General features: G+C 41.6%; 2 protein-coding genes, 1 long non-coding RNA gene, 1 other non-coding gene and 1 pseudogene across 4 annotated transcripts; 4 read left to right on the forward strand and 1 right to left on the reverse strand.

Annotated features, from left to right (window-relative positions):
- The first annotated feature begins 4,248 nt into the window (after positions 1-4,248).
- Positions 4,249-4,355, forward strand: LOC125601089. The gene has a single exon (XR_007334056.1). It is a non-coding gene; the product is annotated as a small nucleolar RNA R71 (small nucleolar RNA).
- Positions 4,356-6,459: 2,104 nt separating this feature from the next.
- LOC106416989 lies at positions 6,460-7,417 on the forward strand. Its single transcript, XM_048773468.1, has one exon. It carries the CDS (start codon positions 6,608-6,610, stop codon positions 7,415-7,417), a length of 810 nt encoding a protein of 269 aa, XP_048629425.1. The 5' UTR covers positions 6,460-6,607.
- An 11,163-nt stretch (positions 7,418-18,580) lies between these two features.
- On the forward strand, positions 18,581-19,661 carry LOC125601087. The gene is made up of 2 exons (XR_007334055.1): positions 18,581-18,762; positions 18,861-19,661. It is a non-coding gene; the product is annotated as an uncharacterized LOC125601087 (long non-coding RNA).
- LOC125601086 lies at positions 18,603-21,613 on the reverse strand (annotated as a pseudogene).
- Positions 21,614-22,890: 1,277 nt separating this feature from the next.
- On the forward strand, positions 22,891-23,556 carry LOC125601088. The gene has a single exon (XM_048773467.1). The coding sequence runs from the start codon at positions 22,891-22,893 to the stop codon at positions 23,554-23,556; it is 666 nt and encodes a 221-aa protein (XP_048629424.1).
- The last annotated feature ends 333 nt before the right edge of the window (positions 23,557-23,889 follow it).

Here is a 23,889-nt window from a genome sequence, read left to right on the forward strand (position 1 = left end):
AGAGAGAGAGAGAGATAGAGAGAGAGAGAGAGAGAGAGAGAGAGAGAGAGAGAGAGATGAGTTCTAACAACCGTGGTTGTGTGGTGGTGGTGATGCTTGGACGGCGAACGAACGGTCGTGTGTGTGGTGGTTGTGATGCTGGGACGGCGAAAACAAACGGGTGGTTGTGTGGTGGTGGTGATTGAGGAAGATAGAGATCCAAAGAATTAAAAAGATATGAGATCATATTTAGATCTGTAACAAAAAAAGAGAGAGAGATAACGTAGACAAGAAGAAGAGATTGAGATATGAGATATGAGATGTGTGATTTCTAGCCATAGGATCAAAATATTCAGTGGTTAAGATTGCTATCCTTGTGATTAAGATATTGACCAATGAGAACGAAGAAAAAAGATAACCAAACATATTTGTGGCCATTGGATTGAAATCAATCAAAGGCCAAAATTAATCCATTAAAAACTGTTTTCATTTAATATAATAATTAAGTTAATATTTATATATAATTTCGACCAAAAAATATATATAATTAATTAATTATAGTTTGGTTCAATGTTTCAAATAATAGACTGAAAATTTTAATAATATTTATAAGTTATGATTTACTTTAAATGTAAAATGAAATTAGTTTAAAGGTTTAAAATACAAGAGTATAGTAAATAATTAGTTTAAGGTTTAAAATTTAAACATATTAATTTTTAAAATGTATGCTCAAAGTTGGTGTCTAACTTTGAGAATATTAGATTTGTGATTTATGATTTAGTTTAATAACTAAATGTGTATATTGAAGGTTTGAGGTTTATTATGATATATAAGATTTGAGTATATAAGGTTTAGAGTTCAAGGTTAAGACTTTAAGTTAAAATTCGAAAATAAATTTGAATTAATTTGAAGAATTATTTTGTTTATTTTTTTTTTTTTGAATTTAGATTTTAGATTTAAAGTTATGAGTTTAGATAAAGGTTTGAGTATAGGGTTTGGGGTTAAAGGTTAAGGTATTGGGATTTAAGATTAATTATTGAAAAAGAAATAATTTTTGAATTTATATTTAATATTTGAGGTTCATTTAAGATTTGATATCAAATAGTTAGATTTTGAAGTTATGTTTAAAGTTTAGGGTTTAAAACTTGTTTAGGGTTTAGAGATTTAAAAAGTCAAAGATAGCGTTTTTAATAATGCGCTATTAAAAATACGCTAGCATAGCGTTTTTAAATATACAGTTCTATCATAGCGGTTCTAAATATACAAACGCTATCTAAAACTAACGGGTATGTCAACCATAGCAGAAAGGCAAAAAACGTTATCCTTCACTGCTATCAAAGCCCATTTTTCTTGTAGTGATCTCTGACCATGAAATGGCATTTTTCCCAATTAAGCAAGAGATGCTTCTCCTCGCATCGCTTCAGAACCCTGCACAAGTTTGACAAACATACACTAAAGGAGCTTCCATAGACGCTGAAATCGTCCATGAAAGCCTCCATTATGTCTTCAATTAGATCAGTGAAAATTGACATCATGCAGCGTTGAAAGGTCGCTGGAGCATTGCACAGCCCGAAGGCATCCTCCTGTAGGCGTATGTTCCGTAAGGACATGTGAACGTCGTCTTTTCTTGATCGTCTGGGTGGATGGGAATCTGAAAAAAACCTGAATAGCCATCTAAAAAGCAATAGTAAGGGTGGTTAGCCAATCTTTCAAGCATTTGATCAATGAAGGGGAGTGGAAAGTGATCCTTGCGAGTCGCAGCATTCAATTTACGGAAATCAATGCACATGCGATGACCAGTTACTGTTCTAGTAGGGATTAATTCATTCTTTTCATTTGTTATAATAGTGATCCCTCCTTTCTTAGGCACTACATGAACATGACTAACCCACTTACTATCAGAGATCGCATAGATTACACCAGCTTCTAGAAGTTTCATTATCTCTTTCTTAACAACATCTTTCAGATTTGGGTTAAACCTCCTCTGATGTTCTACAGAAGTCATTGATTCATCTTCTAGGTGTATTCTATGCATGCACATATCAGGTGAAATGCCAGGTATATCAGCTAGAGAATATCCTAATGCCTTTCGATATTTCCTAAGTTCGCATAGGAGAAGAGCAGTTTCAGCATTATTCAGGTCAGCATTCACGATTACTGGGTATGTAGAATTTGGTCCAAGAAATGCGTACCTGAGCCCCTTAGGGAGTGTTTTGAGCTCGACTTTTGGAGCTTTGGATTCACTCCACGGGTCATTGTTCCGACTTGGTGGAACAGGCGAGCTCGATGAGTCTGAGGCATTATTCTCCCCCAGACTGAGATATGCCACTAATCTTTCCATGGTTCTGGCAGAGTCCAACATCTTAGCGTACCCATCAGCGTCATGTTCTGGACATGCTGTTCTGCTTCAGCTCTAGTCAAGGCTAGTTCCAGCGGATCATCTGTAAGGATCTCCTCAATCATCTGATCACTTGGTTCCAGCGGATCACCCTCCTCTTGGACAGTGAAGGTTTGTCCATGCAGCATAGGTTTCTTGAGCATCTGATTCATCTCGAACCTCATCACAATGTCTCCTAGGTGGAGGTCGAGTTTTCCTTGTCGCACATCTATGATAGCTCCGACAGTGCATAGGAATGGTCTGCCTAGGATCAGAGGATCCTTTGACTCTTCCTCCAGTTCCAGAACAACAAAATCGGCAGGGACAAGCGTGTTCCCAACAAGAACTTGGATATCCTCGATAATTCCGACCGGAGATTTCACTGATCGATCAGCAAACACTAGGGACATCCTGGTAGGTTTGAAATCCGTGAATCCAAGGCGCTTAGCCACGGAGTATGGCATGAGGTTGATGCTTGATCCCAGATCGACTAGCGAACATGAGAAGACTGTTCTCCCTATTTGGATGGAGAGGACAAATTTCCAGGGTCACCCAGTTTCTTGATCCTTTTGTTCTGGAGAACAGCGCTGCACTCTTTTGAGACCACCATGAACTCACTGTCATCGGTTATCTTTCCAGAAATAAGTCCTTTCACAAAGCTACTCATGGATGGCATCATCTGAATTGCACTCATGAGAGGGAGTCTGACTGTTAAGTCTCTCCAGCATCTTCCTACATTTCATCTCCTCCTTGTCTTTGCGTGTGGCCTTAGCAGGAACAGGGTACGGAACCTTAGGCACATAGTCACGGGTGGGTACAGGTTCTGCAGCTGGGCGAACAACCACAGTAGGCTGCTCTGTAGTGGTCGGAGTATGTTTAGCAGGAAGCCCTGCTTCTTCCTCGTGTGTTGGTGCGGTTACTGGTGGTTGTTCTGACTCTTTCTGCTTCCCTTTTTCAGCTGTTGTGAATCTCTTGGGTGCCAGATCAGTTAACTGCTTCCCACTCCTAAGCGCGACTGCATTGCACTCCTTGGATTTTATATCTGTTTTCCAGGAAGAGTGCCTTGCTGTCTCTTCACACTCTCAGCAGTCTAAGCAATCTGAATATCCATCTGCCTCATATGGCTCGAGACATTATCATATTTGGCACTCAGGTCATTGAACATGTGATTCATTCGGGTATTGATGTCGTTTGTGACCTGATTCAGTGCTTTTCCCTGGATCTGCTGTCCTTGGAGCAGCTGGCTCATCATATTGGCAAGACTCTTCATCTCGTCCTGTGGAGCAGTTTGAGCAGGCTGTGCAGGCTGCTGGTTAGTCGGTTGTTTCTGGTTGTGGAACTGAGTATTCTGAGCTGGGCTGAGGACAAAGGTTCTTCCTTGATTTCCATACCCCCGTTGGTAGCCACTGTTCTGAACCTGATTGCCTTGAGCATTTTCTGCGTTACCATCTCGGGTTTAGGGTTGTTAAACAGGTGGGGGTTGTTCCTCACGTTAGGGTTCGGGTGATAGTTCTTGAACTGCCATCCTTGTCCATTCACATAGCTAACCTCATGATGGTCCTCAGTCGCCTGGTCTGCTTCTGATGTAGTGTCTGTGGTTCCTTTATCCTGAGGGGATTCTTCCATGATGAGGCATGGTTCTGATTAATCTTTATCAGTTGATCAACCTTGGCAGAGAGCTCATCTATTTTGCTATTGTCAATGCTGTTCACCTTTTGGGTGCGGTCAGTCTCTCGGTTGCTGTCAGCTGAGCTTGAGGCCATGTTCTCAATCAGCGCGAAAGTGCCTTGAGTGGATTGGGTCATGAAATCTCCATTACTGGCTGAGTTTAAAGCATTCCTGTACTCCCACCTACTCCATCGTAGAACACTCCGAGTAGATAATCTTCTTCAAAACCGTGATGTGGGCACTCCCTGCGGTAGACGTTGAATCGCTCCCAAGCGTCGCAGAACGGCTCATCTACCAGCTGTTTAAAGGTGGCGATCTTTTGTCTCAGAGCTGCTGTCTTTGACTTCGTGTAGAAATCGCTCAAGAATGCGGATCTGACTTGTTCCCATGTGGTGAGCGATCCAGTGGGTAGGGAATCTAGCCAGCGAGCAGCCTTCCCATCGAGAGAGAAAGGGAACAGGGTACACTTGATGTAATCTGGTGGTACTCCATTCGACTTAGTGAACCCACACATCTTCTCAAAGTTTTCAATGTGGTTCATCGGAATTTCTGCAGGAAGTCCGTTGAAGACCTTCCTCTGCACCAGACCTATCAAGGCGGGCTTGATCTCAAAGTCTTGTCTAGTGCAAGGTGGAGGGTTGATGGCGGATCGCGTAGCAGGTAGATTACGCAAGAGATTCCTTTGGCCAATCTGATCAGCTTCCTCCGGTGCATTCCGTTGGTTTGCAGCGTTCGCTTGGATAGTTTGCTGCATCTGCTGCATCTGTTGTTGCATGAGTGCAAACGCAGCAGTAAGATCATCCTGATGATCGCCCATGTTGGTGCTTGTAGGTCTAGGCAGTTGACGGTTCTGACGTTCTAATCTCGCTAGTTCTTCGTTGGTGAGCTGATGCAATGGTCCTTGTGCGTTGCTCCGAGTATGTCTACTGGTCATGCACCTGGATCATTAGCTGTGACAAAGAAACAGAGGCGAGTTAGATATCTTAGACTTAAAATGAAACCGAAAAGTAGAGGTAAAAAAATCTGGTCCCCGGCAACGGCGCCAAAACTTGATACACTAAATATGAATCTTTGCTACTGCCAAGTTAACAGTTGTGATTATAGTACTTTAGATTCAATCCAGATGACCAGTCTACACTTTACTCTTATAAATTTCAATATCAAGCTAAGAAGAAAATGGTTTTCAATTCAATTGGTGACGCGGAAGACAAGTAAACTAGAGTTTGATTCAATTTAACAAGAAGCTAGCCTAGGGTATTTCATTGGGTGTTGAGCGAGAGCCAAACAATTATTCAAGCGCGATGCAGTGCTTTCTAGAACTCGGATCACTCAGCTGGAACACCCCACTGTCGTGGTGGTGATCTCTTTGCTGGTCGATCCCATCATCTAACTGTCGTTGAGATGAGAAACGACTGCAAGCCTTAGATATCAAGTCCGATCAGTTCACTTACTACCCTAATATCTACTTTCGCTGATTAGGGATACTAAGCTCATTCAATACATGTCAAGCTATCTCCTAAGCGGTTAGCTAGGCGATAAACTTAGGATCTAACATCAAGTGATCAGATTAATGGAAGCCTTAAGAATAGTATGGATGAAGAATAATCAAGAATAGCTTATTTCAAACACCCTAAAAACCCTAGGCGAGCTAGATCACTACTCAATCATGATGCAAGCAATCAAAGACATAGATCCTGAATGAAACTGCATAATAATAGGAGTAGTAAACAAAGGGTTCAGATGGTCTTCTCTATGAGAGAATGGATTCTTCTCCCTTACAAGTTGCAGATCGTAAAAGCTAATAGTTCTCTTGTAAAAACTAGCGTAAGAATTAAAATAGGATAGATGGCGTCTTTTTATGGAGGCGCCAATAGGTAGACAAGATATTAGGGCAACAGGGGGCTTAATTCCCGAAAATAGAAGATTCCTTATTTGTCGGGAACAACCTCGGGATCACTCCGTCTGCTTGTTCTGCTTGCGGACAGTCTCGGGACTGTTCGTCTTGAGTGTTCTCTGCAAAATGCTCCAAAAGGATAGCTTCTCTTCAAGCACCCTCTTTTCATTCCTCTACCAACTCCAGACCTGTAAAAGATCAAAAATGACTAGACTGACACGGATTAAGGACTCGAATCAATACGAAAACACCTATACAATGATGTGAAAAACACCATATATCAGTTGGACAGGTGGTTATCGCAAAGACGGTTATCGTTGCTATGAGTGTAGATGTTTTTTTTCACAAAGAATGTGCAGAGGCATCCTCAGATATCCACCAACCATCTCATCCTGAACACCCTCTCTCTCTGATGTTGGAATGGCCCGAAGTGAAACGCTGTAAGTTATGTGGAGAAAAATTGTTTTATATGTTTTACCATTGCTCTATATGTGATTTCGTTGTTGATACGGCGTGTGCCAAAAATCCACCACCAAAATGTTATTGAATTTCCCAAAGCCCATGAACACTCGCTTGTTATCGCGAAGGATCTTTCTGATTTCAAATGTGGTTTTTGTGGAGAGGAAGATCATCTTAGGTATCGTTACAGATGTTATCTATGTATATTGGAATTCGAAATCAGGTGTTCTATGCTTTCTTTAGAGATAGACTACCCTTATCACCCTAAACATCCCCTTAAGTTCCTCACTAAAGAAGAACAACATTTCTCCCATGGGAAATGTCGTATATGTGGAAAAGAATTAAGATGGAAATTTTATCATTGTTCAATCTGTAAATTTAGTGTGGATGTTGATTGTGTGAGGGATCCTTCACCGCTTGCAATCTTATTTCCTAAGGCTCATGAACATCAACTCAGCGTTACACCAAGGAAAATATCTTTTGATTGTGATGCTTGTGGGATGGCGGGTCATCGGAGTCCTTATTCATGCCAACAATGTGATTTCATGATTCATCAAAGCTGTATTGACTTACCGGAGATCATCAACGTCAACCGTCACGAGCATCGTCTTTCTAGGTGTCTTCATCTAAGTCCTGGGAGTTGGATATGCGGATTTTGTCACAAAAAAGTTGATTGGTCATATGGTGCGTATTCTTGCTCGATTTGTCCTAATTATGCCATTCATTCTAAATGTGCAATACGAGATGATGTATGGGATAAGTTAGAGCTGAAAGGGATACCAGAAGAACCTCAAGATATGGAACCATTTAAGGTAATAGATGAAAACCTGATATGTCATTTTAGTCACGAAGAACATTATTTACAACTCAACGAGGAAGATATCATATTCGGTGGAAGCATTCTTTGTGAAGCATGTGTCTTACCTATATATTCTCAAGCATTCTATAGCTGCGTGCAATGCAATTTCATTCTCCATAAAACATGCGCTAATCTTTCTAGAAAGAAACGGCATTTTTATCATGGCAAACCATTATCTTAAATATGTGGTGACAAGATAGAGCGTTATTGTAAAATGTGTGAAAAATATTCTGAAGGTTTCAAGTATACCGACTTTCAATACTTCAGTATTGATGTTAAGTGTACCACAATTTCTGAATCTATCATCCATGAAAGTCATCCATGCACCTTGTACTACAATATAGGGAAGTTTATTGAATGTGCTTCCTGCAATAGCTCAAAATATCAATTGTTTAGATGCGATGATGATAGAGTTTAGCTAGAAGAACTCAATGAAATCGCAAACTAAACTCAATCACCAATGTATTTTTTCAATCCGATTACAAAAGATAACGGATTCGCTTATAGATTTGAATCTGAGTAATCGCTGGCCTCACCCAGACGATACACTCCTCAAGTCGTGAGACTCAACTCAAATCTACAAGCTGCCCCTTTTCTTAGCTAACAAGCTGGGTTTATACAATTTCGAATACAAAGCATTAGAAAGATTTTAATTCAAAACAAATATCTCCTTCTTTATTTGAATTAACTTCTGCCACGTCAGACTCCAACGGCTTCCTTCTCTGTCTTCTTCCTCACGTAAACTCTGTCAAGCCTATCAATACCCCCTCCTTTAACACTCAGCTTGCCCTCAAGCTGGTAAGAAGGAAATTGAGCCCAAAACTCCTTAACACCCACCCAAGTCGCGGCTGTGACGGGAAGACCAACCCATTGAACCAATACTTCCAAGTGATCCGATGGAGTGTAACGGCTCTCAAGAATCTGCTCTGGTTCCACCATAATATCTTCATCCATCGATACAACCGGAGGTAACGGTAACACAATATGATGCTTCCCAATTACTGCTTTCAGCTGCGAAACGTGGAAGACTGGATGAATTTTTGAAGAAGCTGGCAACTGTAATCGGTACGCAGCCTTACCAATCCTCTCCTCCACGCGGTAAGGACCGAAGTACTTCGCAGATAGCTTTTGACAAACTCTTCGTGCCACTGACTGTTGCCGGTAAGGACGGAGCTTCAAATAAACCATCGTCCCTTCTGTAAACTCAACATCGCGACGGTGCTTATTCGCATTATTCTTCACCAATTGTTGAGCGTGGACTAAGTGTTGCTTCACCTCCAATAACATAGCGTCACGCTCAATCAACTGAGTCTCCAAATCAGCATTTACCGTAGACCCTTGTTCATAACGCAGCAACGCCGGAGGATCACGTCCATAAACCACACGAAACGGGGTCATCTGTAATGATGTATGATATGATGTGTTGTACCATAGCTCGGCCCACCCCAAATACTTCGACCAAGTGCGCGGATGACTCGAGGCAAAGCAACGTAAGTATGTCTCTAAACAGCGGTTCAATACCTCTGTTTGGCCATCCGTCTGTGGGTGAAATAACGTGCTAAACTTGAGCTTTGTGTCAGCTAAACGAAACAATTCCTTCCAGAAGTGACTAAGAAACACCTTGTCACGATCTGAAACAATTGATTTCGGAAAGCCGTGGAGCCTCACTATCTCTCCAATAAAACGCTTAGCAACGTTAGAAGCTTGAAATGGATGTTTCTATGTCAAGAAATGACCATATTTGCTCAAACGATCCACAATAACGAAGATGACATTGCTACCATTAGACATCGGTAAGCCTTCTATAAAGTCCATAGAAATGTCTTCCCAAATCAAGTTAGGAATGGATAGTGGTTGGAGAAGACCCGCAGGTGACAGAGTCGAGTATTTGTGGGTTTGACATATCTGACAAGCCGACACATATGCTGCTGCACCGAACGAAACAACCCTTCCCAATGAAACCAAAGTTGGATACGTTTAACCGTTTTGAGAACCCCAGAGTGACCACCAGCTAGACCATCGTGACACTCCGCAAGGATCAACGGAATGAAACGCGAAGAAGAGGGAATAACCAGTCTGCCTTTATGCCAAAGTCTATCTTCACACACTGTAAGACCAGCTTTAACTGTGCCTCTCTCCTTAATATGTTTAATTGTCTCCTGAATATTTGTATCAGCCTCGATCTCTTGATATAACTCTGTAATCTGCAACGCCGTAGGAGCAGATAAAGCAAATAATGTCGTACAAGACGTTAACTCGCCGGAATGATCGATCCTTGATAGACCATCAGCCGCAGCATTCTGAATCCCCGGTTTAAAGACAATGTCAAACTCATAACCCACCAACTGCACTAACCACTTCTGATATTCCATACTGACTTCTCGTTGTTCAAGCAAGTACTTGAGGCTTCTCTGATCCGTATGAACAACAAATCTTCTTCCCAATAAGTAATGTTTCCACTTGCGTATAGCCAACACAACCGCCATAAGTTCCCTCTCGTAAATTGGTTTCAACTGTTCCCTTGCTGTAAGACCATGACTGAAGTAGGCTATAGGTCTCTTATTCTGCATTAAAACAGCTCCTATCCCAAACCCCGAAGCATCTGTTTCAACCACAAACTTCTGAGTAAAATCTGGAAGAGCTAATACTGGTGCTTACAACATAGTTGCCTTCAGTTTGTCAAATATCTCTTGTTTTTCTCCTGACCATGCAAATTGATCTTTCTTGAGCAGCTCCGTTAACAGTCTAGCCAAGACACCATAGTTCTTTATAAAGTTGCGATAATAGCATGTGAGTCCTAAGAAGCCACATAATTGTTTGATGTTCTTTGGAGTAGGCCAAAGTCGCATTGCTTTTGTCTTAGCCGCATCTGTAGCTACACCTTTTTCAGAAATCACATGACCGAGATACTCTACACTGCTCTGACTGAAGACACATTTTTTCTTGTTTGCATACAGAGAATGCTGCGCCAAAATGTGTAACGCCGTCTGCAAGTGCTTAACATGATCACTGATGCTGCTGCTATAAACCAGTATATCATCAAAAACACCAGAATGAATTTGTTCAAATATGGTCGAAAGATCTCATTCATCAGAGCTTGAAATGTTGCGGGAGCATTTGTTAACCCAAACGGCATCACTAAAAATTCATAGTGACCATCATGTGTTCTGAATGCAGTCTTCTCGACGTCGCCTTGCTGCATTCTAATTTGATGGTATCCAGAGGTTAGATCAAGCTTTGAAAACACCACTGCACCGTGTAGTTGATTCAAAAGCTGATCGATCATGGGAATTGGAAATTATTATCCGAAACAGTAACTTGATTTAAAGCCCTGTAATCCACACAAAAGCGCCATGATTTGTCCTTCTTCTTAACCAGTAAAACCGGGCCCGAATAAGGACTGCAGCTAGCTTGAATGATCCCTTTCTTTAACATGTCTTGAACCAGTGTAGTCATCGCTTCCTGGTGAGCTTGTGGATAACGATAAGGTCGTACACTCACCGGAGAGGTGCCTGGCTTTAATAAGATTTGATGTTCAATGCCACGAACCGGAGGAAGACCGTCTGGCATACAAAACACCTTCGAAAACTTCTCTAACACACAAGAAATTTCAACGGGAGTTGTCTCACAAGAGGCCGCACTAGCGTAGTGAGTGTATAAACAATGATCAACACCTTGCCGGTGAAACATCATCTAATGGCAAGAGTGATTGAAAAGCATTGGTAGGAAGGTGGAGGTCACTTTCTCCTTGTAGTGTGACTCTCTCCTTTCCCCACACGAAACTCCATTCTTGTAGTTCCCAATCAATTTCACATTTGCCCAAAGTTCTAAGCCATTGAACCCCAAGAACCAAATCGACTCCACTCAGCTCCAGTGATATACAATTCAAGAGATAGTCCAAGCCTTGCATATGTAAGTGAACGTTGTTGCACACGCCTAAGCCATGAACCATAATGCCTGTACCCAAAAGAACTTGGAGACGAGAGTTAGATGTTGTCTGAAGATGAGCTTTCTTCGCAAGATTTGGAGAAATGAAGTTATGAGTAGCTCCACTATCAATCAGAATCACCATCGATGTACTGCCTATACGCCCCCTGACTTTCATCGTCGTAGGTGAGTTCATGCCCAAGAAGGAATACAAAGAGAGTTGCATCATCTGTGGTTTTGTTGTGTCGTTCGTCTCACTCATTTCTTCTTCTTGTTCCCCCAAAATCTCCACTTCAAATCCATCTATCACCGTGAAAACCTGAAGCTCTGGATTACCACAAAGATGACCTTTGAACCACTTCGCTTTGCATTTGAAACACAATTTCAAACGTTTGCATTCGGCTAGTTCTTGAGGTGTGAGGTGTACCCGTGGTCTGTCCCCCGCAGATGTACTTGGCTTTCCTGCTTCAAGGAGTTTTGTTTTATCCACTTGCTGATATCCTCCAGTCTGAGTTGTCATAGTCCCTGAACTGTTACCACACGAGTAACGATTCTCAGTCTTTGATTTATCAGCTAACATCTGACAAAACATGCTTGATTCCATCTTTACTACTGCAGCAATATAATTCCTTAATCCTTTTGGCTCTTTCATCTTTATCACTTCCTTCATCTCTGGTTTTAACCCGTGTAAAACCGACTGATTAAGTTTGCTTCATCTATCCCCTTGACCACGTTTAATAGCTCCTCGAACTCCCTAACATAAGCCTGAACTGAATCTGTCTGCTTCAAAGCTGATAATCTGTTCCTCTGTTCATCATCTTTCGATTCCGCAAAACGGTCTAACATCCTCTGTTTGAACTGCAACCAGCTACTGAAAGGTTCTTCCTCATTCTCCCACGTATACCAATTCCCACAGCTTCAGTAAGACTCAAAGCAACCAATTCGAATTTCTGATGTTCTTCATAACGAGCCGCCCTGAAATATCTCTCAACTCTCGAAATCCAACCATAAGGCATTGAACCATCAAACACATGCAAATCAATCGTCTTCAATAAACTTTCTCTACTCGCAAAAAAAATGTTGAATTCTCCGATAACCTAGCTCCTCTGTACCAAGTTCGTTTCTCGGAGAATCAGAATGTACCTGACTGTTAGAAGGGGCCGATGATGCCACTGACTTCCCTTTGTCCCCGATGACGTGCGATTCCAGTCTGTTCAAGATGCGAATCATCGATGATAGCTCTCCTTCTCAACTGAACCGATTCGCAGATTCATCTCTTCATTCGAATCCGTTAGACGCTTCCATCCACCGTTAATCACCCTCCACCTTATCTTGTAACTCCGCCACCGTACGATCGACGGTGTCGATCCGATCGTTCGCTTCCTCGAGGATGGTCATCGTGAGAATCGCCGAGCTCACCGCACCAATTGATAGAGTTTAGCTAGAAGAACTCAATGAAATCGCAAACTAAACTCAATCACCAATGTATTTCTTCAATCCGATTACAAAAGATAACGGATTCGCTTATAGATTTGAATCTGAGTAATCGCTGGCCTCACCCAGACGATACACTCCTCAAGTCGTGAGACTCAACTCAAATCTACAAGCTGCCCCTTTTCTTAGCCAACAAGCTGGCTTTATACAATTTCGAATACAAAGCATTAGAAAGACTCTAATTCAAAACAAGTATCTCCTTCTTTATTTGAATTAACTTCTGCCACGTCAGACTCCAGCGGCTTCCTTCTCTGTCTTCTTCCTCACGTAAACTCTGTCAAGCCTATCAGATGACTGCAGCTTTGGACTAGATACAAGATGTGTTGCTTTGCCAAAAGCAACACAACACTGGTACGATGAACATCTTCTATTTTTATGTTACGAAAAAAACAAGAGAGGAGAATGTTGGTGTGACATATGCGAGGAACAAATAGGTATTAAGGAAACTCGTATAACTCCAATTATGTAAAGGACTTCTATGTCAATAGCTTTGTACAAAACCCTACAACCTCTGTACCTATATATTCTTCGCTGTACACTTCATGTGATAATAAGAAAAGATCTCATCTTCTATATGGTATCAGCAGCCATAGATCTAAAACCCTAAACACCTTAAAAAAAAAAAAACAAAAGAAAAAAATTATCGACAATGGCGACTACACATGAAACCAACCATGTTCTTATCACTAACAACATGATTCCAAACTCACCCGGTTTGTTCACAGTCAACATGTCGAATGTCACCAAATTGACATCGGATAACTATCTCATGTGGAGTATCCAAACACATGCGTTGCTTGGCGGCTACGGACTCTCGGGTTACATTGATGGCTCTCTTCTGATCCCATCTCAACATGTCACTATCAACAAAGTGATCTCTGAAAACAACGCTTACACCATTTGGAAGCGTCAAGACCGTCTCATATTCAGTGCTCTTATAGGAGCTATCACCACAACCCTCCAGCCGCTTGTCTCGAGAGCTACTACGTCGGCTCAGATCTGGCAAACCTTGGCAAACACATATGCTAAACCTAGCAGGGGACACATCAAGCAACTCAGAGATCAAGTACGCGCATGGAAGAAAGACAACAAGTCTATCGATACCTACATTCAAGGGCTTACCACCCGTTTTGATCAACTAGCCCTTCTTGGGAAACCGTTTGATCATGAAGACCAAATTGATGCCATCTTAGCGGGTCTTCCTGAAGAGTACAAGACAGTAATGGATCAAATTGAAGGGCGTGACATACCACCTTCTATCACAGAGATCCATGAACGTTTCATCAACCATGAACTCAAGCTGGCTTCACTTCCTTCGCAGTCTGTCTCTCCCGTCCCTGTCACGGCAAATGTTGCTCAACAGAGATCAAACAACTACTCTAACAACAGGTATCGCAACAACAACACAAACTACCGTGGCAACTCCAACAATTGGCAGTCTCAACAATACAACAAGAAGAACGGTAACAAAGGACCGAGACCTTACCTTGGCCGTTGTTAGATATGCGGAACTCAAGGACATGGAGCTAAGCGTTGCCCTCAACTCCACTCCTACCAGGCGAGCCAGTCTACACAGCAGAGCTCTCCTTTCACTCCATGGCAGCCAAGAGCAAATCTTGCCATGAACAATCCATACACGACAGAGGGATGGCTTCTGGACAGTGGTGCTACACATCACCTTACATCTGATCTCAACAACCTGTCACTACACCAGCAGTACCATGGAGGAGATGATGTGATCATAGCCGATGGAAACACTCTTCCCATCACTCATACTGGTTTCAAAACTCTTCCCTCTTCTTCTCGAGATTTAATGCTCAACAAAATTCTATGTGTACCCAATATTCACAGAACCTAATATCTGTTTATCGCCTCTGCAACACTAATAACGTCTCTGTGGAATTTTTCTCCGCTTCCTTTCAGGTGAAGGATCTCAGCACGGGGGTTCCGTTACTCCAAGGCAGAACTAAACAAGGGCTCTATGAGTGGCCAATGTCCAAGAGTCAAGCAACAACGATGCTTACATCAACCAGATCCAAAGCTACCTTGCACTTATGGCACTCACGACTTGGACATCCACATTCTTCAGTCTTAAACACTACTATCTCTAAGTTTTCTTTACCATTGTTGCAATCGTCTCAGACGACTCATTCTTGTTCTGATTGCCTATCAAATAAAAGTTATAAACTCCCTTTTTCTGACCTATGGTCCTCACCCATTCTCTCCACAGAACACCATAAATATTACCTACTGTTTGTGGATCATTATACAAGATACTCCTGGATATATCCTCTCAAGAAAAAATCGGAAGTCAAGGCAATGTTCCAAGCGTTCAAACCACTTGTAGAAAATAGATTCAAGACGAAAATTGGTACGCTCTATTCCGACAATGGTGGAGAATATATTACGTTGAGAGAGTACCTGTCAGCATGGCATCTCGCACTTGACGACACCTCCACACACACCAGAACACAACGGTCTCTCCGAGAGGAAACATCGGCATATAGTTGAGACGGGGATGACGTTACTCTCCACAGCATCAGTACCGAAGACTTACTGGCCTTATGCGTTCTCAACGGCTGTATACTTAATAAATAGAATACCAACACCAGTTCTCCATTAACAATCTCCATACCATAAACTCTTCGGTGCTGCTCCCAATTATGAGAAACTCAAGGTTTTTGGCTGTCTCTGCTTCCCGTGGTTACGCCCATACACTAACCACAAACTCGATGATCGTTCTGTCCAATGCGTCTTCCTTGGATACTCGACGTCACATAGTGCATACCATTGCTTACATAGATCGTCGGGTCGCCTATATACCTCAAGACACGTCCAATTTCTGGAGCATCAATTCCCTTTTGCAACACCAGTTCGAACAATCTCAGAAGAACAAGGCAGCAATGATTGTCAATCTATGCCACAATCTCCGATTGCAACTCCGGTTCAGCCCTTGCCGTTTCTGCCTCCACGGAACCCCTGCACGGTCCTTCACCAACCGCAACCGGCCACTACGACTCAACCGCAACCGGCCACTACGACTCAACCGGCGACTACGACTCCATCGCAGCCGACAAATGCTCAGGTACGTTCAACAAATCCCTTAACTCCTTCTCACACAATCCACTCTGGACCTTCTGTCCAGCACAATAATGGGCTCAATACCCAAGCCCAGCAACCAACCCAACAAATCCAAGCCAAAACCAAACACATACCCAACTAAATACGGGCCATACAGTCCCGGCCCAACACCAAATCCAGCCTACAATACCAATACAAACCCTTCTTCTTCATCGACATCTCAATCCCTAACCTCAGAACAAATATCAAACACTCAGACAGAACCAAATCCAATAACCACAAACCAGTTACCGATCATACCAAACCAACACCCAATGAAAACCAGATCAAAGAACAAAATTTCCAAACCAAACCAAAATTTACCTTGCTGCTCGCCTCCCAAAACAAATCCTTAACTTCAGAACCAACAACTATCGCTCAAGCTATGCGTGATGAAAAATGGAGGAGAGCTGCATCGTCGGAATATGATGCTCACATAAAAAATCATACATGGGATCTAGTTCCAGCATCTCCGAGTCAGAACGTGGTAGGCTGCAGGTGGTTATTTACGACCAAGTATCTAGCCAATGGTGAAGAAGAACGACCGAAAGGAAGACTTGTCGCTAAAGGATATAATCAGCAATACGGAGTTGACTACGCAGAAACGTTTAGTCTTGTCATAAAAAAGACCACCGTCCGTCTAGTTCTAACATTGCAACACACAAAGATTGGAAGATTAAAAAACTGGATGTAAATAACGCTTTCTTACAAGGTGACCTTCAAGAGGAAGTTTACATGATGCAACCACCAGGCTTCATTGACAAGGACAGACCCTCTCATGTTTGCAGACTAAGGAAAGCGATTTATGGCCTCAAACAAGCACCGAGAGCGTGGTACATGGCGCTTAAACAACATCTCACAGACTCGGGCTTCATCAACTCGCAGGCAGATACATCACTCTTCACGAGAATTATCAATGGCAGCTACACATATGTGCTCATCTATGTCGATGACATAATAGTCACATGTAACAACACTCTGATTATTGAAAGGGTACTCAATACGTTAGCTGACCGGTTTTCGATCAAGGATCCAGTGGATCTACACTACTTTCTTGGTATAGAAGCAACAAGAACAGAACATGGTTTGCACCTCTGCCAGCGGAAATATATTCTCGATCTACTAGTCAAAACAAAGATGCAAGACGCGAAACCAGTGACAACACCACTACCGACATCGCCTAAACTAACTCTTCACGCTGGTACTCCCATGTCTGATGCTTCCGAATACAGATCAATTGTGGGCAGTCTTCAATATTTAGCATTTACACGCCCTGATATTTCGTATGCTGTAAGTAGACTCTCATAATTCATGCATACACCGACAACGGACACAAGCAAGCCGCAAAGCGAGTTCTGAGGTATCTCGCTGGGACACCAACTCACAGGATCTTACTGTCGCGGAAGTCTCCTCTCACTCTACATGGTTTTTCAGATGCTGACTGGGCCGGTGACACTGATGATTATGTCTCGACAAATGCCTATGTCATCTACTTGGGATAAAATCCGGTTTCATGGTCTTCTAAGAAACAACATGGAGTTGCTCGCTCCTCGACTGAAGCGGAATACAGAGCAGTCGCCAACACAGCTTCAGAACTCAGATGGCTCTCTTCTCCATGAACTAGGCATCAAACTACCAGTAGCTCCAGTCATCTACTGTGACAACATAGGAGCGACTTACCTCTGTGCCAACCCGGTGTTTCATTCAAGGATGAAGCATATAGCCCTTGATTATCATTTCATACGAAACCTGATTCAAACTGGAACACTACGGGTCAGGCATATCTCCACTCACGACCAACTGGCTGATGCATTAACCAAACCATTACCTCGATCCAAGTTTCATCAGGCATGCTCCAAGATTGGAGTGACTACATCCCCTCCATCTTGCGGGGTGTATTAAAGAAACTCGTATAACTCCATTTATGTAAAGGACTTCTATGTCAATAGCTTTGTACAAAACCCTACAACCTCTGTACCTATATATTCTTTGCTGTACACTTCATGTGATAATAAGAAAAGATCTCATCTTCTATAATAGGTACCATGATTTGGTTCTACACATGTGATAGTTGTTGTGTCACATTCCATATTGAATGTGTTCTCGGCGACTTTTCACGTTTCATGCCCGGAAGGATAGTCAAATTTGAGGAGTGGAGAATCAAAACGATGCAAACCAGTCCTGGTTTCTTACCACGTTGTTATGTTTGTCATACTCGACGTGCAGTTCCATTCGTTTTAAACGTTTTTTATCCCAAGAAAAATGTATTCATTTGTTCTTTAGAATGTTATTCAGAACCTCATTACGTGAAGATTTGTATTAAATGCATAATGTAATCCTTTCATAAGTATATATTATTTGTTGCCTCCAAGACAAGCAGATTGATTGTGATTAAACTTTCAATCTTTTCTTCATTAATAAATAGAAGCCACAGAGGAGGAGAAATAGAATCAAAAGGGAGAAACCGAACACAATATAAACATTCAAACTATGATCTTCTTTGTCTTGTTTGCTTTTCTTCTCCATCATCTCTATGTCACTCTTCGTCACCTTCCTCATTTTCACCGTTCTGTCATCGTGACGAACAGTTGGATCGTAGCCGTGCTCGCGGCAGATCACTTGCCAGAACTTGGCACCGGTCTGATCACCGTACGGGCCACCCTTGGTCTCACTCATGTTCCTGTCAATAGATACGAAGCTTTGTATCTAGGGTTTTTGGAAATGATGAATCCTTTGATATCTATGGAATCGAATAAATAAAATAGTGTGGTTTTTTAGATTTTTTCGTGAACCCATTTCTTACCACTTGGGCTTACTGAACCGAATAACTAAACAAAACGGGCCCATAAATTTTGTGTAAACCGGTCCGGTCCACAACGGGAGAGACACGTGTCAGTCGAAGAAACTGATTCAAAATCGTTTTCCTTATAGTTCCTCGGATCGAAGCGAAGCATAACGGAGAGATCTCTCTTGCCCTCAAAAATGGTAACTCCAGATCCGTCCAAGTGTTCTCCATCACCTCAAATTTGATCACTTTTTTTTTCACTTACGTTACGATCTCCGTTTTAATGTTGTTGTTTTAGGCGGCGAAAGCGATTGCGAGTATATCTCCAAAGGCAGGCTTATTACTACTACCATTTACATCTCCAGCTTCTTCTTCTTGGTCGTTTTTTAGTATTGTCGTTACCAAAACCTTCGAACCCGAAGTCAGAAGGAGGAGAGTCCATGTCCTGAAAGTAGATATTTCCATTAAAGGGGATCCAGATTTGACGGATGTTTTTTTTGGTTTGAAAAGTGTTTGACTTTATGTTTAGATGTGAAATCAAACTTGAAAGCTCCCAAGTGTTTGAATTTCGATGGTTCTGGTTTCAGACGTTTATATAAAAAAGGTTTATTTGTCTGCCGAAAGAGAAGATTGCAGAGACGAAGGAAGCGTGTGAACGCGGTGAGGGGATGGGTTTGACGGTGACTTGACTTTTTTTTTTTTTTTTTTTAGTTTTTCAAAAAATAAACTCATGTAAAGACAAAAAGAAAAACATGTTTGATTTAGGCGTTATAACTATATCAGACGATCATTAGAGCATGTTTATTGCAGGTCTCTTAGGTCGGATCTCTTATCGTAATATAAGATACGATCTCTTAACTTTTAACTAAAAAAAGCTAAGAGACGTCTCTTATATCTCTTATTAAGAGACGTTTCTTATATCTCTTATTAAGAGACGTCTCTTAGAGACCGTATCTTATATTACGCTAAGAGATCCAATTTAAGAGATCTACAATAAACATGCTCTTAACCCTATAACCTCATTTTGGTTTCTTAATAACTTGTTTAATAATAAAAATTAGTTAAAAACTTTAGTTAAGAAACACTTAGTTTTTATGCTCCATTGAGAGTTTTTAATTAAGGATTCTTAAAAAAAATTAAACATTGTTTTATTAAAATTTAAAATTAATTTTATTTATAAATTAAAATTGGTTTACAAAACTAAAACCAGAAAAAAACTTAAACCCTAAGCTAAACCATAAAGTTGATTTGCTCGACGAGGTTTGGCAATGAGCAAAGCATGAGTTTATGAACAAACCGTTCTGTCTAGACATTGAGAAGCCCTTAACTACTCTCAGCATCTGATCCCTGAAACCTTGCAAGAACCGCATTTGACCAGGTGTGCACTTCCATGGTTGAGTCTACAGTCATGCCAAAACCCACTAGGATCTGCTGATGTTGGAGCTATGCTGCTTTGTATCTGATTATAACAAAACTTGTAATGTGAGCATAACCATCAAAGGACCAATACCTAAGCAATTGTAATGCTCCTTACCTGCCATGTATCATATGCAGCGTTGACAATGAAAAGTGGAGTTTTCATCTGACTGATCAGATTGTCTGGGAAGAAACACTGCAAAGAACAAAAAGGGAGTTTCATAAACTACTACAACAAGACTTGGATTCATTTTGCAACAATCATCAGGAAGAGAGAATGTACTACCGAAGTTGGATCAAGATGGTTTGTGCACAGACGAGGCAGGTTGTTTTTCACACTCTGAAACTCTACTATACCATTGTATAAGTTCCTGATTGTTTGTCAGAAACCAAACCAGTTAATCACAGGAATAGTTTTTTACAAGACTTGGAGTTAGAGAGAAATAAAACTTGTCCAAGAACAAGCCTGCGTCACTTAAGCACTTGACTTTGGTGGAACCAGGGAACAAGTTCCTGAACTCATCGTAACGTAGGATAGCTGCTAAACCACCACCTGAGCATCCAGAGAGAAGTGCCTGACACAACATTAACAGTTCATAAGAAACTACTCTTAGTCTTTGATCACGAAGTGTAGACTAAAAAAAGATTAAGTGTCAAACCTGGCCGGCGTATCTCATTCCATTGGCCTTTAAATCATCTATGGCTGCTCTTCAGATACGCTCTCCTCTAAACTGAAGCTGTGCAGCCTGTAAAAAAAGTTTTAAAAAAAGCTAAGAAGATGCTCAAATGTACAGAACTAAAAACAAAGCCTCTATTAACTCAATAGTGTAATGATTCTAACCTCATTCTAACCATCTCCACTGAAAGAAGCACCATCACAGTAACAAAGCTTAACTCTATTCCAATTGAAAAAGTCTACAAAAAATCAAGCACACGGCAATGAGGATTAATGATTCTCAAAATTACTGATATGGTCACATGAACAAAATTTTAGAGACAACCTGGATTTTCTTGAGCTTTATCACTTAATATTCCTGTAAACTGAACCTCTTTCTCCATGTAGTTAGATGATCCATGATAGAGACACAGTTCACCTGCGTAAGCAAATCAAAGCATATAAAAAAACTGATACAATACAAACCTACTTTTGATTAAGAGGAAGCTTCCCTTCAGTGTTGAGCTTCTTCAGGAGATAAGCAAGGGCTTGTCCTTTTTCACTTTTTGAACCTTACTCTTGTCAATGAAAAAGCTAACCTCGTTTGGTCTCTGGTCACACTCTCTCTGCATCAAGTGATTGAACTTTGGTCACTTAACATAGAGTATATAGCAATTTATACATAGTGGTTGCAACAGGCTTTTACGGATCAGAGGATCCAAGCTCCGGCTCTCCGGATTCCGATCCTGAATCCGAAACCGGTCCTTGATTCTCAATCGGATCTAACGTACAGATTCAATAGCGGCATCGATCTTGACCTTAGATCGCTTGGTGGGGCATGTAGACGAAGAAGACGGTTCAGAGGATGAGGAAGAAGAACATAGACGCTTGGAAGTGGAAGAGCTGCGTCTTGTCTCCGGCGGAGAAGAATAGAGAAAAGAAAGAAAAAAATAAAAATAAAAGACATATCTTGTTTGGATGACACGTGGTATAAAACCACACTAAGGATCGGTCACCAAAATCCTTTCTTAAGGATCGATTATCTAAAATTAATTTAGTTTTCATTTAATTAAATGATTCATTTACTTTAAAAACCCCTAAAAACCTAGATAATCATGGCCTTAGATTCTATATGCACAGCAGTGCACTAACATATGTTATTCGGTTATATATACCTCTAAAATCTGGCAAAATATTATGTTAGTTATAATGAATGGTCTATTAAGTCTTCTCGAAGATACCCGAGGAATATTTTTTAGCAATTCATTTATTATGTTATGGGTTTAGTTTAGAAACAATATTGTATTTGTAAAGATGTATTGCTATATTATCTTAGCTTATGAGTATTGACTGTTGAGAATCGAAAGTAATGTTAGTTTAAGTTGTTTAACACACATTAGAGACCGAGGAAAAATCAAAGTTTTGAATTCAAAAGCTTAGTGAATCTTATCTACGAAACAAAAGTAAATGTCAATTAACAAAAAAGATTTCAAAAAATGTCTTCTCCCCGTGCGAACCCCTGGTTCCCCGAGAGGAGATGTGATTCCGGCTTGAATCCTGGTGAATCTCCGGTTCATCACCCCCCCCAGACCCGCCTGACCCGCCAGACCACGCCACCCTCATCACTTCCCCCCTCTTCCTTCTTCCTCCCCTGCTTCTTCTCTGACTTCTGCCTTCCCTGCAAAGAAGAAAGCAGACATTACTATTTTGAGCCAAGAAACTCCAATTAAGACTCCTTTTGGCTTAGAAAACCCCACCAACCTACTACTGAAACAACTACCAAAGATTATGATAGTTTCAAATCCAGATCTGAGGAAAACACTACCCGAAACAGTTCAAAAACCCCAAAATTTCACTATTCACCCACCAAAATCCTCCTCTCCCTCCATACTAATCCAGCTTCTTCCCGAACTATAACAATGATTCTCCCTCTAACCTACCTATCCTTGACACCCCTCCCCCCGTTACTAACCCAAAAGCCACTCCCCCAGTTGGATCCCAACAACCTCCCTTCCCTAACGCCAAAAGAAACCACTACCCTCTGGTCTTCCTAAGACTTGGGCGCAGAAAACATAGCTCTCAGTTGATAGATCTCTCAATAGACTAGCTCCTACATCTATCTCTCCAGAGGGAAACCTCGTGTTGCAGTCCCTGATGTGGTGTTCCAGAGAGGAGCAGAGCTTCACAAAGAGTACTTGATTGGAACATTCCTTGGCAAAATACCTGATTATGGATCAATTCAAGTGTTCTGAACTTCATGTGGGGAAAAGGTGTGAAACTGGAAATTTACATGCAACCCTTGAAGAGGTCTTTCCTTGTCTGTATTCCCAATGAATTTATCAGAACTAAAGCTCTGGAAAAGCGATTGTGGTATGTTGGCTCCTCGATGTTCCATGTCTCACAATGGGGATCATCTACTACTTCTGTCATCCAAGAGATAAAGTCTATCCCCCTATGGGCTTATCTCTCAGGTGTTCCGTTTGATCTCCGAACCAAAGAAGGCCTCAGCCTAGCAGCAAGATTAGTTGGTGAGCCTATTGAAACTGATGACTACACCAAGAACCTCACTGATCTCAATATAGCTCATGTGAAAGTTGAAGCTGATCTCACTAAGCCTCTGCCTTCATCTGGTGAACTTCTGCGACAGAACGAAGAGACAATTCCAATAGAAATAATGTATCCATGGGTTCCTCCATTTTGCACTCAATGCAGTCGAATTGAACATGTGAAAAAGACTGCATCTACCCTGCTAATCCTAGTGAACAAGAGGTCTCTCGGAGCATCAAAGCGTACGCAGGTAGCTGTTCCTGATCCTCCTGACTCTGATGAATCCCTTGATGCTACTATGACTGAACAAGCTGAGCCTAGCTTAACAGCTATGGTTTCTCTGTCCCGGACCTGCCTGATCATGATGAAGAGGTAACTCATCTCGATGAAACTGTTCCTGCTGTTGACATGTCCATTGACACCCATCTCTTCCTCCCCTTATCACCGCCCATGACACTTTAGCCTCTATTCCCATCTCCTCAAACCCTTCTCTGTATTGTCCCCTTCCTCTCCTGAAGCTAACCAAACTATCCAGTTCTCCTCCTCTTCCCAAAGCTTCACTTGTCTTCGCATTCCTGCCACATATGCCCCAACTTTTGGTTCCTACATTACCACTAAACAAGCTGCGGCTTTTAACGCCCCTTCCATCACCTTGCCTCCTCAATTTACTGTACCTTCTCGCCCTCCCCCTTTTCCCCGGCCACAAAAA

The sequence above is a fragment of the Brassica napus genome, unplaced genomic scaffold, assembly GCF_020379485.1.
Source record: "Brassica napus cultivar Da-Ae unplaced genomic scaffold, Da-Ae ScsIHWf_2434;HRSCAF=3145, whole genome shotgun sequence".
Lineage (NCBI taxonomy): Eukaryota > Viridiplantae > Streptophyta > Magnoliopsida > Brassicales > Brassicaceae > Brassica > Brassica napus.

What these genes read in the sequence shown, in the direction of transcription:
- LOC125601088 (XM_048773467.1), top strand. Translation starts at nt 22,891, where the DNA reads ATGTGGGGAAAAGGTGTGAAACTGGAAATTTACATGCAACCCTTGAAG.
- LOC106416989 (XM_048773468.1), top strand. Translation starts at nt 6,608, where the DNA reads ATGCTTTCTTTAGAGATAGACTACCCTTATCACCCTAAACATCCCCTT.